Source organism: Crassostrea angulata, chromosome 6 (assembly GCF_025612915.1).
Source record: "Crassostrea angulata isolate pt1a10 chromosome 6, ASM2561291v2, whole genome shotgun sequence".
Taxonomy (NCBI): domain Eukaryota; kingdom Metazoa; phylum Mollusca; class Bivalvia; order Ostreida; family Ostreidae; genus Magallana; species Magallana angulata.
The window spans coordinates 13,171,569-13,190,544 of record NC_069116.1 but is presented as its reverse complement, the minus strand read 5'-3'; the positions used below and the strand labels follow the sequence as shown (position 1 = coordinate 13,190,544).

At 32.4% G+C, this 18,976-nt stretch overlaps 4 protein-coding genes across 5 annotated transcripts; 2 read left to right on the top strand and 2 right to left on the bottom strand.

Annotated features, from left to right (window-relative positions):
• Positions 1–405: 405 nt before the first annotated feature.
• Positions 406–5,949, top strand: LOC128188499 (uncharacterized). Of its 2 annotated transcripts, none has more exons than XM_052859592.1 (4): positions 406–511; positions 3,105–3,230; positions 4,516–4,729; positions 4,859–5,949. In XM_052859592.1, exons 2-4 carry the CDS (start codon positions 3,141–3,143, stop codon positions 5,776–5,778), a joined length of 1,224 nt encoding a protein of 407 aa, XP_052715552.1. In that variant the 5' UTR covers positions 406–511; positions 3,105–3,140; the 3' UTR covers positions 5,779–5,949. The 2 variants fall into 2 exon arrangements, with proteins under 2 accessions (XP_052715552.1, XP_052715551.1); XM_052859591.1 differs by lacking the exon at positions 406–511 and adding an exon at positions 2,093–2,454.
• A 1,508-nt stretch (positions 5,950–7,457) lies between these two features.
• LOC128188501 (uncharacterized) lies at positions 7,458–9,001 on the bottom strand. Its single transcript, XM_052859594.1, has 4 exons — positions 8,798–9,001; positions 8,434–8,631; positions 8,384–8,389; positions 7,458–7,750 (listed from the first exon to the last, which is right to left on the bottom strand). Exons 1-4 carry the CDS (start codon positions 8,862–8,864, stop codon positions 7,458–7,460), a joined length of 564 nt encoding a protein of 187 aa, XP_052715554.1. The 5' UTR covers positions 8,865–9,001.
• A 2,404-nt stretch (positions 9,002–11,405) lies between these two features.
• On the bottom strand, positions 11,406–14,593 carry LOC128188498 (uncharacterized). The gene is made up of 3 exons (XM_052859590.1): positions 14,446–14,593; positions 12,489–12,680; positions 11,406–12,156 (listed from the first exon to the last, which is right to left on the bottom strand). Exons 1-3 carry the CDS (start codon positions 14,498–14,500, stop codon positions 11,900–11,902), a joined length of 504 nt encoding a protein of 167 aa, XP_052715550.1. The 5' UTR covers positions 14,501–14,593; the 3' UTR covers positions 11,406–11,899.
• A 1,177-nt stretch (positions 14,594–15,770) lies between these two features.
• LOC128188497 (L-rhamnose-binding lectin CSL3-like) lies at positions 15,771–18,156 on the top strand. Its single transcript, XM_052859589.1, has 3 exons — positions 15,771–15,867; positions 16,799–17,092; positions 17,852–18,156. Exons 1-3 carry the CDS (start codon positions 15,771–15,773, stop codon positions 18,136–18,138), a joined length of 678 nt encoding a protein of 225 aa, XP_052715549.1. The 3' UTR covers positions 18,139–18,156.
• Positions 18,157–18,976: the final 820 nt, after the last annotated feature.

The window sequence follows — 18,976 nt, the reverse complement described above, 5'->3', positions numbered from 1 at the left end:
AGAGCTGACATAATTTTCCTGTAGTTTTAGTTTCATCTCAAAATCAAATGTGTAAATACTATTGTATGACACATTCATTTTTCTGTGAAACGATCATTTATTTAATAGTTCCTATTCTTTATTCCTATAAAGAACTAGTTGAAGGGACATCCATCCTTAGATATACCGGTATGTACTATTGTACATAAAGAGTGTTTTCATCTTATTGTTTCTTGTTACCTGTTTTTTAACTCTGATGTTGACTTTTAATTTCAAATAAATGTCAAATAATTCGAAAATAGACAATGGAATTCTCTGTCAATTCACAGATTTATTTACTCTTAGTTAAGAGCGGTTTTTTTAAAATCGCAACAACAGCATTATTTCTCCAGTGAGGCATGTTGACTTTGCAAACAAGGGAAAAATGAAGCGCAAACATCTAAATGGTTAACTGTCTAACAGGTTTTTGGAAACAAATATCAGGAATTTGAAGGGCTGACAAGAAGTCTTTGGATATTCAATGCGATGTTATGTATGTAATTCATATTTTTAAATATAGAATTATCGTTATATGTTTATGAGAGTCAATCTTCAAATGTGTTGATGTCTTTACTTTTACAGGAAGATCTAAGATTTGTATTTAACTGTTGAACGATAAAAACCTCCTTAACTGTCTAAAGGTATCTCTATAATACTTATCTCAAATACTATAGTATTATGATAATACTTTGTCTTTGCATGCACTTGATAAAAGAGTAATTGCTTTTTTAATGTATTGCATTGAATCAGTTGTACACATTTTGGAATACTATGCGTGATTTAATTCTTTTGAGATTCAGTTTGTCTATTACACTGTTAATATCGTGTATATTTAAAATATTTTTCACAACCCGAATGTTCAATGAGTGTTAAATGAGTCCCCGTTTTCCTCTCATGAAGATTTAGTATTTAACAAACTACTTCAATATGTTATGAAAAGGTATCTTCATCAGTTTATAAACACAGAGTATTATCAACCATTTTATAATTTCAAAAACTGTTATACACTCGTCTTCCCTGATATAATGAAATATTTTCCTCATAAGGCAGTTGAGTTGTTATGGGATAAGTTTTGCACATTTGCTGCTAATATATACATTTACAGTATTTGCGGAGTCTATTTGTCTAAACAAACATTTGCTTTAAAAGATGAGTATTGGTTAACTATATTTAATTTCCCTAAATTGTTTCTATCTTTCAAAACTTTGCAAAGAAAGAGAGATTGGCGAAATCAAGGCAAAACGAAAGCTTCAAATTTGGTTATTTAATATGCATTTGATTAAAAGCATTTGACAACTATGAAGTTTAATTAAATCGGAAAAAAAGATAAGTTAAAAAACCTCTAAATGTATTGTTTACCTACTCGAAAAGAGTTTAGTCCCCATGATCAAACTTCTTTCACCAGCTTTAGCTATTGGTTCATTATGTTCAATGTAAATTGACGGTCATGTCTACTGAAAATGATTAATTGCATTTTAACGTCTTTTTATTCTTCGTTTTTTTTTTAAACTTCATTAGAACATTATGCAACTTTTCTTTTTCCGACAGTATTGAAAGTAGGCATTTTCTCATCTGTGAGACTCGCTCTTTCTTCCACTTGCATTAGATTTCAATGACGCATTCATTGAGATTAAATTGTACAATTCTAGAATGATTACGCGATTTGTAAAGTTGTTAGGTGGAGATAAACAGATAACCGATCTAAACTTGATTGTTTTTACCATTTTAAACTTGCATTGATCCAAATAAAAACTACCCCGAGTTCTCTTAGTAACAAGGCATACTTGGCAATGCAATTAATGTATTGGAGCTATAAAAATCAGACGTGTTAATTCTGAATGCTGGGGGAAATCTGCATTTCACCGTCTCAAAACTTTGAACATGTTTCTTCATTAGAAAGAAATGTTAACAGAAAGTGAAACGGAGTCCATTAAATCAAGCCCTGAGAATGTTTGTCTAACGCCGAGTGCTGAAAGACAGTTATAGACGCCAAACTTTCTTCAATGTACGTACAAATATTTAATTCCAAAACCGTAACACAACTTTACATTGTAGCCATAATGAAGATCAGATTTAAAAATACGAGATTAATCTTCTGATTTTTATCCGATTTGTTCCATTTTTCAATACACTTTCTTAAGTCGTCCAAGCTGTTGATTATGACCCAAGGCGTATTAGGGGCCTTACTTTGTACCAGGGGTTGTGCTGTACGGTTGTTAAAGCGGCACTTAATGACCAAGGATTAGCGATTTATTTGATTATAGGATACCATTAGTTCTATTGGAAATTACATCACTATTCTAAATAATCAGCAAGCAGTTTCTCTCTAGAGTAACAGCACAAAATTGTGCGTTTTGAGGATTTTATTTCAACATTTTCCATAAAACTCTGCCTTTTTTGAAATGGAGGAAATAAATAAATTCAAGCTGTAGTGAGGTAAGTTTTTTAATCAAATAATATAGCTGTACCGAGCCAGGTGTACCTTGAAATTGATTTAATTTTCACTTTGAAAATTAGCAATAAGGTTATAAAAGTTTTTTATTGTTACTAGATAAATAGAAATCATAATTATCAACTTAACGGGAGTTAAAAAAAATTATCGATCAGAGACCATAGATCATTTACAAGCAACGCATTTAGTCTTCGTATACACTACAAAGAGGGTTCTGTGAGCCATTACAAGTGTTAAATGCTGTCTTCGGGGGGTAGCTGATAACCGGCTAGATATTGTCTCTGTCATGTATTGGCCATCACCCGATCTCTCATATTATGGGAACCTCTTACCAACAATCTATATTGTCAATTCATTACTACACTTAATAGCAGTCCTTATTTATTTATCATGAGGTCTATTTTTCTTAATAAAACCTGTGCAGCTGAACCTATACTTAAACCATTGAGTACATATTTCCATAACTCATGAAATGTCTTTCACGATCTGGTGTTCTAACTTTACACGGAAATCAATTCTAAATACAAACCTGTCTTTAAATGGTGGCTGAAAAGTAAAAGCGCGCAAGCGACATGTGCACAATAAGGAACCGATGAATATACCATTGTGTATGAGTAAAAAGTGATTATTACAGGTGAAACCTCAGAAATTCGCCATGTGACAGCGGAAAATGGCCTCGCCACCGACGGCGGCATCACAAGCCTGGACAGAGGAAACTCAGGTCAAAGAGGAGGAAGAGAGAAAACCGTTAACTCGCATTGTAAGGTTTCTTTTTTTCAACTTTTAAAAATTTTTCAAAGAAGTGAATTAAATTGATTTTTTTTCAAACTCATTCTTGCATAGTATATATGTAATGTATACATTGAATAATCTTAATTTTAAGTACAACATCAAAATTACAAAGACTAATATATATGTCAGACATTAGAATCATTGGCAATGTAATAAAAGGAGAACAGCAACATGATGGAGAGAGGGTGAAAAAGAAAACAAATAAAGAAAGTTAACTTAAAAGAAAAAAGTTAATGGAGGAAATACAATTGATTTGGCTGAAGGAAATGTACTCCTATTTATTATTTGGGTTATTAAGGACATAGTTAAAGATGAAGTTAAGGACGATACACGATAAGAAATAATTACGTAGGTTCGATGATCTGTCCTTTTTATGTGTCTGTTACGAATGAACACTTTTAAATTTAATGAGTCCATGACTAATTTTAGTTTTGTTAGCGACTATAATTTGTTACTTAATAAAAGAAATATGAATAATATATATATATAACAGTTCTTTGTAATGTTGTAAATTTTAAATTGACTGGGTGGGTGTAAATACAAAATATACATGACAACAGTTGTCATGTTGTAAATTTTGTATTTACACCCTGAATTAATTTACGACTTATTCAATTAAATCTTGAAAAAAAACCAGTCAAATTTCAATCGGGAATTGGTCCTTTTTGCAGGACCTGCATGGAAGGGATACTAGCATATAACATGTATAACATGGTGTTTTTTTTATGCCAACCGAAAATACAGCCCATTCTCCATGTAATTTCTCTCTGTTGTAAAAATCCAAATTCAGATTACAGTCACCAAGACAACTTTCAATACAGGAAGTTATTTAGACGTACCCTGCGCCTTAACAAAACAGTTCACCGTACACAAAAAAAAGTTATAAATGATAATTCTGATCAACTTTAATGTACGAGTGTAAATTTCATTTCAAAAACTTATTGATAAGGTATCATTATTTAAATTGATTTCTCATAGTTTAATTCTTTAAAACCAAGACCTAATCAAATACAGGAAATACAAAAAAGTAACATATATATGATTAAATATTCAATCTTTTGTTGATGATTATATAATTTAGATCTGGATATGTAATGGTGATTTTTGCCTAAAGAGGTTAATCTGTGTTGGTAATTCTATAAAGTCATACACCGTGGTATGTCTTATACTGACTTTAACGTCATGGCGGACACTTTTGCACCGGGGATTTGTTGACTATAATCATAGTGACAATGCTTTTCACTAATATACAGATTGAAAAGGCTACTGGGCAGAGAGTGAAGGATTTGACGAAGCCACCAAAGAATAGTGTTCCGTATACAAGCACAGCAGCCAGGTCTAAAAAGGTGATTAAAATGCAGAATAGGTATGCTAGAGCCCGACCGGTACCCAAAGGGGCCAAAGTTCCCGGCGTGGATGACGAATCCGCACAAGTGCCGTTCTTTCTACCTTCAGAAAAACCAGCAGGTAATGTTGTTTTTAAGTGAAAAAAAATTGACAGCAATCGCAACATGTTGATAAGCTGTTACGTATTACAGTATGAATTGGTTTTCTTTTTAACATTTAAATCACATGTGTGTATTTTTAATTTTGCAGCGTCATTCTTTGCCACGTTAGATTCCAATCACAGAAAATCAATGTCTGAATACAGTCGAACTCTAGAAGGAAAAAACTCAGACCGGAAATCCAATTTGCGTCGACAACACGCTTTCATCAAAGTAAAAAGTAAACGGGAAAATGTTTTGAACGAAAACGAAATATTAGAAAGAAAAATGCCAAAACAAAAGACAAGTGCCCACATTGGTTCCAATATCATAGGAGATATGTTACCCGTGTATGACACATTTAACGATGATTTTGAAGATGACTTACGAAACAACAATTATGACCCTAGTGATTTATTAACAAAAAGAAATGTGCTTCTTAGAAAATCACAGTCGATGATGGCTTTGGAGAAACCAAGCATCAAACGATCAGTGTCTAGTGGAACGTTTCGAGAATCCCCCGTGACTCCAAAGCCGCTAGAGAGATCGGGTTCTGGGTTCAATACATTGTTTTCCTATAATTCTGCCAACGCCCAAAGACGACGAAGGACATTCGGAAGGGATCCAATCCAGGAAGTTCAGTCTGCCCGAGATCCAGAAAAATTTCCAGTTTACGATAAGAAAGAAATTGAGCAAAGTTTGGATGAGATTGATTTGTTGCTGCCAGGAGTCTGCATTTCATCACCAAGGAGACCGTCCACTGTACGACCTTCTACCAACATGAAACCGACGAGAACCCCAACATACTGTAGTTGTTGTAGTTTGTGTGACAGTCCGAAATCTCAGCTCGAAAGTCCCAGTCCGTTTGAGCTAGAACATCCTGACCTGTTCTTGCAGAGGCGGCCAAGGATGTCTCACCACTGCACCTATTGTCAAACAGACGATGGGAAGAAGCTCGTGCAATACGCTCATGGTGACGTCATTAAAACATTTGACTGGTTGAGTAAGAATGCAAAAGAAACACCTTTGTAAAGAATACTCCTGCCAGACTGCTTGCATTGAAATATTGGTAACATTCAGTGGTTTATGTTCAAAAGAAAACACGAAATGTTAGCAAGTTTCTTTTTGTGCTTTCTGTATGATTTTTACAATATGTTGAAAGAAAAAATGTCATTGATTCAGCACAATATATTTAATGAATTAGTTGATTTTATTTCTTATCAAAATACAGAATCTACATTAATCTAGCTATATTACTATAGTCTGTCCCAAGATATTTATGCTGCATATTTGAACGATTTTTAATAAAAATACACATACCTGTGACTGAAGTGCAATTAAAATCGAAGAAAGGGAAAATTCCCAAGATAACTTCATTCACACATTATCATTTTTCCCTCGTAAAAATTCACAGGAACGAAAACAGATTTCCTACGGAGATTTATAATGGGGAATGTTGACATCTTTTCTCCATTCGGAAATACTCGGGACCCCTCGCGCAATTTTTCAACGTTATCATCCGGGCGTCTTCATCTCCTTGGCAATGGAAAAACCTCGTAGACTTTTTATTTTTAGCCGTGTACTGATACCCGACAAGCTAGAGGGGGCGTTTCAAAGGGGAAATCTTGGGATTTTTTCATTCTATTGAATGAACATCGTCTGAACCAAGAGGTATTTATAAGTATTGAATAATTTAAGAAAATATGCGGCAAAAATATCTTGGGACAGACTATAGTACGTTACAAAGAGGCTAAAACCTTCCCCAATTCCTATAATTTTTACACTTTATAAAATTTATTTTTATGCAAAATTAAATATGAAAAAAAAATCACTCACATTTCATTAGACCCGTAGTCAAAGAAGACTATTATAATTTAATTCAGAAACTATTCATCATAATTTAATATAAAAAATGTGTAGTTATGCGACAAAAAGTACAACAATCAATACAAGTCGATTATAAAATGGTTTCTACACATGTCACCTTGATCATTATGAATCTTAACGAATAAAGGCTTCTCTTATAAAAGTTCAAATATCAAGTGTCCACTACATAAGAGTATAAATTTCAATGTTATTTAATTAAAAAAAGAGTGAAGTCGTATGCAAATATCACATAAACACATTCAAGATGAATACTCACAAATGTCTCTATGATTATGTTTCCAGTAAGGGGATATGTTAAATCGAAAATTTTTATTCAAGCGTCCCAGAAAAGTCGAGAAGATTAGTAAACACAATTCGACATTAAACAGATATTACATGGCTTCGAGGGCGACATACTAGAGTATTTGCCCCGAGTCGACTATTCACATTTGACATAACGATAAAACTTTTTCAAAAATGTTATGTAATTAAACAGGTCAGAACCTGATGGATTTCTTGAATGATGTTTAATCAAAATGGCTTGCTATTTCACTTATTTACAACAAAATATAGTCTAGATTAGAAGGGATCTATAACTAAAAAGGCCCTCTTTTATTATTGTTAAACTCTTCCTGGGTCTTAACTACCACATACTTAAAACAAATCAACAGGTTGAACTGCAAGAAACAGAAACATTTAAAGTCTATGTAAGCTGATTTGTTGTCCATAATAATAAAGTTTCATAATAGCAAAATCAAGACTTAGAAGCTACTTTAGTAAACAAACAATGAAATATATTTTATGGAGAAAATATTGGCTACTCGGTGAAAAAAAATATAAACTTTTCATAGTAAAAGTATTCCTGATATCAGAAATACAAGGTATGTGTAGATACGTTTATGTGTATAAAGTAAAGAACAGGAACTGGTTCCAGTATATTCTTTCACCATTTTGATATATTTCAATGGTCCGTTACAGAAGTCCTCTTGACACCACGTGATACACGCCAACAAATGGTCCTGGGAGTCGGGATAATACTGGCAAGCTGTCTGGTTGTCCGCAGAAAAATTATGGAAACCACTCACCGATATATCAGTCTTCCCTTTCGAACATCCTCGAATAAAAGACAGTGTCTCTCCTAAGGATATAAGAAATTTGATTAGATCTAAACTACTGAATAAGCACTTACTTGAGTGTAAATTTCCAATTGGTTTACTGAAATAAAGCTGATAAATGCAGATTTTAGAACCATTTTAAACCTTATTGTCAAGAAAAGTAAAGTGATTTATCAAAACATAACATATAAAAAGGTATTTATTGTCAATTTGTTTATATTGGACTTATTATTGCAGATTACAGTTGGAAAGTCTTGATGAATGCATAGATCTTTTAAAACAAATTTTACCTTAACAGAATGCAATATTGCAAATCAATTTTAGATATAGAAATAAATTCGTCGGTTTCTTTGGGTGTTTTTTTTTCAAAGACAACAATCCTACTTATTGTAATCAAAAGGTGTGAATCAGTTGACATGGCTTATCTCTCCCGACTGTCACTCACCAGTTACTGCAAAAAGAATAAAGAGCATTTAAAGTGTAAGAATGATACTGAAAAAACTATTACAAAACTTATTTTATATTTCGTTACAATCACTATTGTTATCAATGAGTAATTAACTACATCTAGTCATCTGGAGTAAATCTTGATTTTACTCGATAGAAAATTCATACAAATTTAGTAATTGTCTTTATATCAAACCATCATAAGTAACCAGTAACTATACACTCAGATAATTAATGAGACTGTTTGAGGAGTACATACTTCTCTCCGTGTAGTGTTCAATCACGCAGTATTCCCCCCACTCAGACGTGCAGTTTTTGAGATAGCCCCTATCGTGATCTCCGCCAATTGTACCATTCTCATGAAGAAAGTTCAGCACAGAGTTTTCGAATTTCTTCATATTTGATTGACAATTTCCCAAAAATTTGGAGTCGGCGCATTGGAAACATATTACTGATTCTGTAAAAGAGTTTTAGAAAACATAAAATACTGGATTATATAACATGTTCAAAACAATAACTACATATTAACATAACCAATTTATTATGTATTCAATTTAAGATTATAAGAATGAAATGTAGAAGAGCAGAAACATATTTTATTTATATAATATACATTGACTCACCGGAATATCCTAGAAGTGAAAGAAATATAGCAATGCAAAACACGGACATTTCGCAGAATTTCACCATGTTGGACACATTCCGGAAACAGTTTAATATAACATGTAGTTCCTTTGTTGTGTTGATTGATATGGGTACGTGATCGCTATATTTTACCTGCTATCGGCCGTCCTTTGAACCAACTGAACAGCAACCGCTGATAACGCACTGCATATTGATTTGCCGTGCAGCGCACGATCGTATTGATTTTGTGATATAAAATAAAAAGATATTAAAAGACGACTTTCTCAAGTAGCACTTTATTAAAACCATTTTTTGTATTTAAATGCATATTTATTTTCATTAGTAAAACTATAACAACGATGTCATTAGTAACCTTTTTAGGGGTAGATTTATTCAGGAAAAGGGAAGGGGTAGATTTATTCTTCATTTACAATGATAGCGGTGCTCAAATGTCAACATATTGTGACGAATGCACAATATATAACCTTTATTTTAATGAAACTAACAAGTTATCAAATTATTACCAACACTTCATCATAAAATGAGCCGAGACAAAGAAAGAAAGATAACTGCGAAAATTAAAAAAAAGTACATGACGTTTACATATTGAACAGGTTAGAAATATTTAAATCAAGTTGGGTTACCGTCCTTGTTTACAACAACATTGATAAATAAAAATTAGTAAAATATCTTAAACTCATTTCCAGAATAATTTAGGGGAAATCTTGCGACTATTGTCCCTTGTCTTCGACAAAAATTCATCTAGGTATGCTTTGTTTTCAGAGTTGGGTGGGAACAATTTTATGAGAGAAGTAAAGACAAAGACTTCTATAATTCTACAAGATTGTTTATGGTAAAGCCCCTGTATAAGAACAAGATTTGATCCTACCTTTCAAACCACCACAGCATGGTTATAATCTTAGTAACGTTGGTAACTTTAACTTTGTTATACCACAGTCTAGGACGGTTACATATTGTAACAGCTTTTTGCCATCAACTATTCCGCTATGGAATATGAAACACAATGTATTGAGTCCTTTTCATCTTTCAAAAATGCACTTTATAAACAATCTGTAGAATTAGCAAAAAATGCAAAAGTTTACAATTATGGAAATCGCAAAGAAAATATTGCTCACTCTCAACTTAGAAATAAATCTAGTAACTTACAAGCTCACCTTTTTGACCAATGGTAAAGCGACACTTCAACTTGTAATAATTGTGGTCACACATGTGAAGACATTCTTTATTTTTCCTAACTTGTCTAGCATACTTTAATCACAGAACATTGCTCATTAACAGTATTCAAAATTATATAATTCTAAACAATCTCAATCACGAGCAAGTATTACATGTTTTACTTTTCGGCGATAGACAACTTCACTATAAAACCAACTGCTCAATTTTTCAAGCAGTTTAACAATATATTAAGTCAACAAAAAGATTTTAATTAATACCTATTATTATTAATTTTGCCTAATATCATCCTAAACTTTACTTCATTATATCAATAATGCACTTAATATCTTAATCCTCTTGTTTTTATTATATGCTTCATATATAATATTCATTATCATTAATAATTTTCTTAATTTCAATTGTTTATTATGTACGTATTTGCATAATAAGATATTTGTTAAAATTAAAACTTTTGTCCAAAGAGGGATAACTTTGAAACAGGAAATATATAGGGAAAATGTTCAAAGAACTGCAAGCTACAATTTGTGAGATGAAAACATCTTCAAATAATGTAGATTCTAAATTGTAAAAATCATGACCCCTGCACTATTACTTGACCCCCAAGAGGGATTCAAAATTTAATATACAGTACTAGGAAAATAAAGGGATAATGTATTATAATCTTCTCAAGAACTACAATTTAATCCTATAATTTTTGGAATTACTATGTAATCATCCTCAAATAATGTAGATTTTAAATTGTTGAAATTGTAAAACCCGCACTAATAATTGGGGCCCAAGAGGGGTTCACAGTTTTACGTAGAAATACATGTATAAAGCGAAAATGTTTTTAAAAAAGTCTTTTTCCCAAGAACTACAATTATAGAATTACTATGCAGGATTCTTAGAAATGATAGATTCTAAATTGCTGTGGTTTCATCAATATTTGTTAAATACCAATTTTCGTGGATTTCATTGTTTAGTTGATCCACGAAATTAAATGTTCATTGAAGTGCAATTTTTATTAACATTTTGTATTGATAGGGTCATTGGCCACGAATTTACGTATCCTTGAAATTGTGATTTTCAGTTTATCCACGAAAATTGATGCCCTTGAATATTAATGAAACCACAGTGTTTTATAAATTGTGATCATAGACAATACTGGGGCCTTAAGAGGGGTTTAACGTTTAAACTTTGATATATATTTGGAAATTTTTGAAAACTTAAATAAAATGATACAATGAACTGTTGTTCAGATGAGCGATGAGGCCCAGGGGCCTCTTGTTTTTTTTTTTAATGTCATACGCTTTCAGTGGTCGTTTAAAGCTATTGAACATCACCTGTCTGCTGTTTACACATTGCATAACAATCTGCCATGTAACATACCGCACAGTCGTATTGATCTTCTGAAGGATAACAAAACATTAACTTTATCATGTAAGATTTTATTAGCAAGTATGATATTCAAAAGTCAAAACTAAAGTTTAAGGATATTATATGATGTCCAATTTCAAATCCTATTCACACTATATTAAACGTGTAAACCAGCGAAAAATTTGGTTTCTAGTTATATGGTATGTAGGTGAATATAAAATGTAGTCCGGTATATAATTTACACTCCACTGATTACTCGCAAACGAGCATTTCCAATTTTTTTTGTCGGGAAGGAAAAATAAAGGTTAAAAAATGGTGGATTTGGGAAATTCTTTTTAAATACAAGTCAATACATGTAAATTATGTTATTATGTTGCACCACTCTTTAATAGTGATGAATTTTAGAATCGTTTACATTCACGTTTAAATTCAATGCTCATTCATTAACATTTTTCAAAAATAAGTAGGTCGTGAATGAACAAAAAATAATATAAAAGAAGAAAAAAATAGATTACATTTTTTCAATGATAATGAAAAAAATTGAGCTGTCATTGATAAAGACTCATGGCAACAAGGAAAACCATTGTCCAGAAAGGGACGGTCTTAGGAGAGGATGACGTGTTTGGGGCCGCTTGTGGTCCATTACACAAGTCTGTATTACACATGGACAAGCACGTGAAGAATTTGCCCTGCACGTAACTGCATGTAGTTATGTTTTTATCCTGTGGAAAGTTCAGAAATCGACTTGCATTGATGGAAAAATTGATACCATCCGAACAGTCCCGGATGTACGCCACAACAACGCCTGTGGAAAGAAAAATGTAAACTCGAACCATATACACCGAGGACTGTATTAAATTTGTTTCTTCCAACAAATTAAAGAAATAGCAGTTTTTATGCATGAACATAGGAAAGGAATTTACAAGGTGATATTTTATAGATCCCTGATTACCCAAAGTGATAAGACTACATGTATGTAAATAAATATTGATGTTTTCATCGTTTTCCAGGCATGGTTATCGATTTTTTCACTATTCTTTTGAATGATACATGTACATCCGCAAAATTCTTAAGTTTCGTTGGTTTAACATAAAATACAACATATAGTAAAATGTATGCTGCTCTTAATTTACCCACCATTTATTTCCACCCTCTCAATAACACACGTGTCTTCTGACTCCGGGCACTGCTTCCTGTAGGTATATTCTGAACTGGTATGGTTTGTTCCGTTGTCCCGGTGCAATGCATGGTCTTTGATCATTATGTCGAGGTCCTCTTGACATGGCCCGTTTGGTCTTCCATCCCCACACTGATAGCAATACAACGCATCTGTAAATGGTAAAATGTAACCATTTATCAAGTTCTTTATAAAATTAACATTTGGAAATATTCTGTTTGTTATTTTGATATCTTAGACAGCAGAATTGGTCAAATGTATTTTTACAATGCGCTAGGGGTCAACATTTCCTGTGCTGAAATACTAAAACATAAATTTTATTAGCTCTAGGTATTTCAACTTTTCGCGGTTTTGGTCCTTTTAAAGTATTTCAATTAATAAAAAATGATAAAGATATAAATCAAATATTTTTTCTATGATAAACAAGACAATGATAATTCGTTAAATCATGAATTCGAAATCAAGCATTATATTTGAGATCAATAAATAACAGTGACTCAAAGGTAGAACTTCCTGAATAGAAAGTTACCATACACACAACTGTTTACTTCGTATGTCACTCAAAGTGTTCATGTACAAAACCTCTCGTAAAGTGGCATGGATACACATTTACAACATGGAGTTCTTATCGTAGTTCCTTGTATTTTTGTATTATGATTGAACATCTGAACTTTTTTAAAAAATTGGTTGGCCAAAATTAAACGAATAAGACAGAAAAGAAACAAAATGTTACTCTATGTGTATATTGTTGTAGTAAACTTTTCAGCCTGTTATCGGGTATGGACGAGCGGTCAGTTGGTATCAGTTGAGTTCTTGACTCGTTGTTGTATGTTTTCATGCCTTAAACATTACACCCTGATAATTAAACACCTGAAAGTAATTCTCTGTAGTTCTTTGTAAGAATGGTGGATAACTACTTACTCTCCCCCCTTTCCCTCCTGAGCTTATTGACATTGTACTGCGATAATATGCCAGGGCATTATTTTTTATCTGCTAGCTACTTAAAATTGTAAGAGTGTTTTTAATTACTTTTACATATAATTTATATAAACATGTACATCGTAGGTTGTCTAGGAACTTAAATTTAAAATAAGATTAGATCAATTTCAATGTTTTTCTAAAGAACACAACTATCTTCAATATGGTATTCAAGGGTCTCTTTGGAAACAAGATAGGGTTAGAATCCAACCAGTAATAGAATTTTCAGGGGCCGCTCCCTATCTAGTTTTTCATTAAATTATATTTATTCATTGAAGACATCAAAGATAAATGGATGTTCACAAAATGGATAGTGGGGCCATCATGAATTATCGCAGGTCATAAATGAGATATCTATGTAAACACGAGGGTGGACGTTTGGTGGGACAAACCCATACAGTTTATAGCCCCCAAAATATATACCGCCGCTGTAACGTAATGGTATCTGTTAACATTACCTATGAAAACGGAGGGGAAAAAATGTTATGAGGAAACAAAAACCAATCCAGTAAAAATACAGAGGTTGCATAAAACTTGAACCTTATTAGACGGAAATATCCCTGGACAAAGTCTGATGGTTGACATTTTATAAATTTCACTACTTGTTGACTTTCACAATAACTTTCATAAAATTGAAAGAAAAAAACCCTTAAGGCAGAAATGCCATAAATATTGATAACTCCCTTTGAAATTGGAATGGTAAAGGTGTCATTGCATTTTTTTTTAACCGAAATCTGTCTCAGAGAGAGAGAGAGAAAGAGAGAGAGAGAGATGCATCAGAATTATATTTTCATCATAAAAAGTATCTTATCATATTTTGTTCAATGGCTTCTTTAACAGTTTTTACTACATGTATCATATTTTTTTTTTAAATTCTAGCTGTTTTACTATACACTAAAAAAACCGACTTTCTTTACACTGTATTTTAAGGTTACTTACGTGAACAGAATACTAAGGAAAAAGTAAGAAAAACTGTGAAAGCGAAATTCCTCATGGTTATAATCTCCACACGGCAGTAAAACCAGACTGTGTTATCATTCTATTCGAATGATATATAACTTGAAGTTTTTGTTTGAATATGTGTCATAAAACACAGAAAGGGACAGTTGCCGGATAGATTTAAGTATACGGAAGCCCTTATGTGCAAAAAAGATTAGTTATTGGGTATTTCTCGCATAATTTGATTTTACCAACAAAAATATATATGCTTGTTTTATGACGAATGGGTGTAAGTAGTAAAATGAAAAAATGCGTTATAAAACGACAAAACTTCTTTAATATGTAATGTACGTTTTGTAATTGTTTATACCTGACTTATTTGATTCAACTAGTCTTCCGTAGAAAATGGGCAAAATTGACGTTGATTGAAAAAAACCCAAACACACACGTAGAAGCGGTTCCAATTTTTGTAGCTACTAATTCTACAGTAGTTGTAATATTCCTTTATTGAAACTCGTTGGCCTAAAAGATTTGATTCCTTTATCCGTAAGGGTGGTTTTAGTAAATTTGATTTTAGTTGGGCGGGGGGGGGGGGGGGGGGCATGAGAAAGCGACTGTGTTAATGTACTTATACATGTAAGTCCAAAACTATCGTTTTTTATTACCTTATTATTTAGTGTAACTCACAATGCTCAAAACATTCTCAAATGCAAGACAAAACTGATTGCTCAAAAAACTGATATGTTATTGCGTAATGGAAACATGTTTTCAATTACCAGTAGTAAAATGCGGCTTCTCTAAAAATGCTTTAAGATAGAGGCTTGAAATTTAATGTGATTATAAATTTGTCAATTGAAATTTTCAGTTCGACAAAAAAGTCCAAAACTAGCGTTTTTTTATATGACCTTATCATTGAGTGTACTTTGTTTCAAATAAATGATCTACTTTGTAATGGAAACATGATTTCAATTACCAGTAGAAAAATATGAAATTTTCAGTGAAACAATTTGAATTTGATAAAAAATTAATTGCATCTCTACAACAAATACTAGTACTCTCTCCCTCATTTTGTCTATCCCTATCCCCGTACCTTTCTCTTTTAACGATCACTGATCAGTCTGATTTTATTGTCGAAAGAACTACATCGATTTTACCTTGTGTAAAGTACGCTGAAACACGGATCGTCCTTAAGAACCTTTGAATGGAAACCAAAGACAACTGCGTTGTTGTCATGTTTACAAGTTATGATATGCAATGTCTACTGTTCGATTGTTAAACATCAAATAACAGGGTCAAATGTTGAACATTATGGCAATATAAATTTGATGAAAGTAGTTAGCCGGTGCAGTTTTCATAAGCAGTCTGAGAGGAAAATGTTACCTAAACTTCTTGGGTTTGTTCTCCTTTTTGGATCGACATATGGTATGTAGTAAAAATGATCTAACCAGTGAAACAGTTAAAATAAACAAATTTCAGTTTAGAATTTAAAATACAGCATATTGAAAAACTAATGAAGATTGAGCCAACTCTTTTTTACACTCTACATTAGAGAACTTTTTCTTATATTGCTGTTTCTGAAGTTACTTAAATAAAAATCGATTAAATATAAACTAAAATGAAATTCAGTACTTTGTATAGGCAATTTTAATACTTAACTTGATTAGTATACCTTAATTTCCGAGAAAATGAATAATGTGGAATCTGCGATAAAAAATTAATTAATGTAATGAAACAAAACATTTTTTTTATATATATTTACATCATTATTTGCTCCTTATAACATTGTTTCCTAGCAAAATTTTATGGGAACTTAAAAAAGACAGCGTAACTTTAAAATGTTTTTTTTAAACTATATAACTACTTAAGAAATTATTTTATAATAAATTATACACGTATTACAAAATTAACGCAACGGAACAGGTTAATGTTTTAAAAATGAATCTCACCTATTTAATGGCCACCAAAATTGTTACTAACTTCTGTATGTAGAAAGGAAAAAAACATATTTTGCTTTCTCTTTTCTTGGCATGAATTATCAAAGTCCATGAAAGATTTGTGCGGTTAAAATAAGTTTTATCGAGGTATGAAAACATTTAAAATTGCTGCGTAGTAAACGCATAATTTGTTTGTCGCAAACGATCCTGAATACATTTTCTTTGAAGTCTTCCTTATAATTAAGGTCACTCAAATCTTTGTGTTGTACGATTTCAAGCGCAAGACTTATGACAATTATATTGCAGGCGCACAACAAATTGCACAAAATCATCCTTACCATTTAATATCTTAATATCAACGTTGAAAGTCTCATAAATTTTTTAACAATTGAGTATCTTTTTTATGTTAAAACTGACAGCTATTACGGAGCGTGCTTGTGAGGGGAGCACCTTGTACCTCACTTGTCCCCAGGGACAATCGATCAACGTGACGTACGCTAACTACGGCAGGAGTAACCTGTACGTCTGTCCGGCCGGAGGACAACAGAACACCAACTGTTATAGCGGGTCGTCCATACAGACTGTACGGAACACATGTCAAGGCCAGAACCAGTGTAGCATCTCGGCTTCCGATGCTCTGTTCGGAGACCCTTGTCCAAGAACATATAAATATTTGGAGGTCGATTATGAATGTGAATTTCAATCTCCCCCAGGTGAGATTCTCTGCATAAAATTCATTTCTATACTCTGTCCCGAGTTTTTGCTTCCACCACTTTTTGCTTGATATTTCAATAATAGTAAATACCTTTGTGCCCAAACTACGTTCATCCACTTATATGAAAAATATCCAGATTATCTGTTTTGAAACGCCCCCTCTACCGCTTTAGGTTTCAATACACATCCAAAATTGAAAGTCTCCGGAGATTTTGCATTGCATCAGCCATTAATAAGCCCAGATGATAACGTTAAAAAATTGCGCGATGTATTCCGAGTGTATTCCGAATGGAAAAAAGATGTAAACATTTTCCACTACAAATCTCCGTAAGAAAATTGTTTTCGTTCCTGTGAAATTTTATGAGTGAAAAGGGATAATTGTTCAATATCTTGGATATATTCCCCTTTATCGATTTCAATTGTATTTCTTTCACAGGTATGTGTATTTTTATTAAAAATATCATCAAAAATTAATGAAAGCAATAAATTGGGACAGACTATAGTTGATTTATGGTGATTAGTTTTCAAAGTATATTATATCATTAAAATGATATTTTCAATAGTTCTTAATGAAACCTTTTATTTTTTGAACATTCATTTATCGAAATAGAAATGTCAGAAAGTTATCAAAATCAATATTCACTATGTTTGAGCTTATAGGTTTTTATAAAAGATTTTAATCAGTAAATCACACATTGGTGAAATTAATTCCTTTTTGCATCGGATATAAATTTAAAATTGTTTTTCATGTTGCCTAGGAAACCGATTCCACGTCTGTGAGGGTGGTTCCTTGTATCTTTACTGTCCAAGGGGAACGTATCTAGTAATTTTCTCTGCCAACTTCGGACGACTGAGTTCCGCAATCTGTCCAGGTCCCGGATCAAACAACGTGAACTGTGTGTCTTCTAATGCCCTGTCCGTGGTCAGAAACAGCTGTGAGGGGTACCCCAGCTGCCAACTCGAGGCCATCAATAATGTGTTTGGAGACCCGTGTCCAGGAACTTATAAATATCTGGAGGTTAATGTTGGATGCAGTTATTTCTAAATATATATTCATGTATCATTTGTTGCTTTGATATTTTTTCATTGGTTTTCTTTTCAAATTTCAAACGTCAAAGTCAATTTAATTGTGTAAAATTAATGTAGTACTTAAATCATTCATGTAGAAAAATACTTGAGACACACATTAAAAATATTTTTGTTAAAAAGAAAATATGGAATGTCGACGCACATTTTGGCAGCATTTATATAATAGAAACACTTCAAAATGAAGATGTAATAAAAGAAAAAAACAACTGATGCCAAGAATAACATACAATTCTTACATTGTCAAACGCTTGAAGAGAGATGATTTAAAATACCGGTAGATACATAATTTTGAATAAATAAGCACAAAAACTCCACTTTGGTTAATAAATTATATCTATTCTTTTAAAAGGACCCTTCAAAAAATATGTTTTACCATCGAGTTTTCAGTCTTACCTACGAGTTGTTAAGTCGGACAAACAATAAGTATTTACTATGAAATGCGTGCGAACAAAAAAATTTGTTAATAAAACTAGGTTACAAATGTATAAGCCTTACGTACAAGACGAGAAGTGTGATACGATAAATAGTTAAGTAAGTACAAATTAATTTTTCATACTCACTAGATAATATGCCATGCGTACGAAGTAAATATATTAATGTCGGTATAAAATACCCGGTTGTACATGTAAGTCGTTGAGCTCTACAAAGTCGTGTCTTATGTACGAGTTGATATGTCTGACAAATGAGATTAGTATGTACGATGTGGTATAACCTACACTCTAGCTATTGAAGTATTATGCGACGATGTACATACTTGAAAATTGGTCATACAAACGAGATAGTTAGTCGTAATA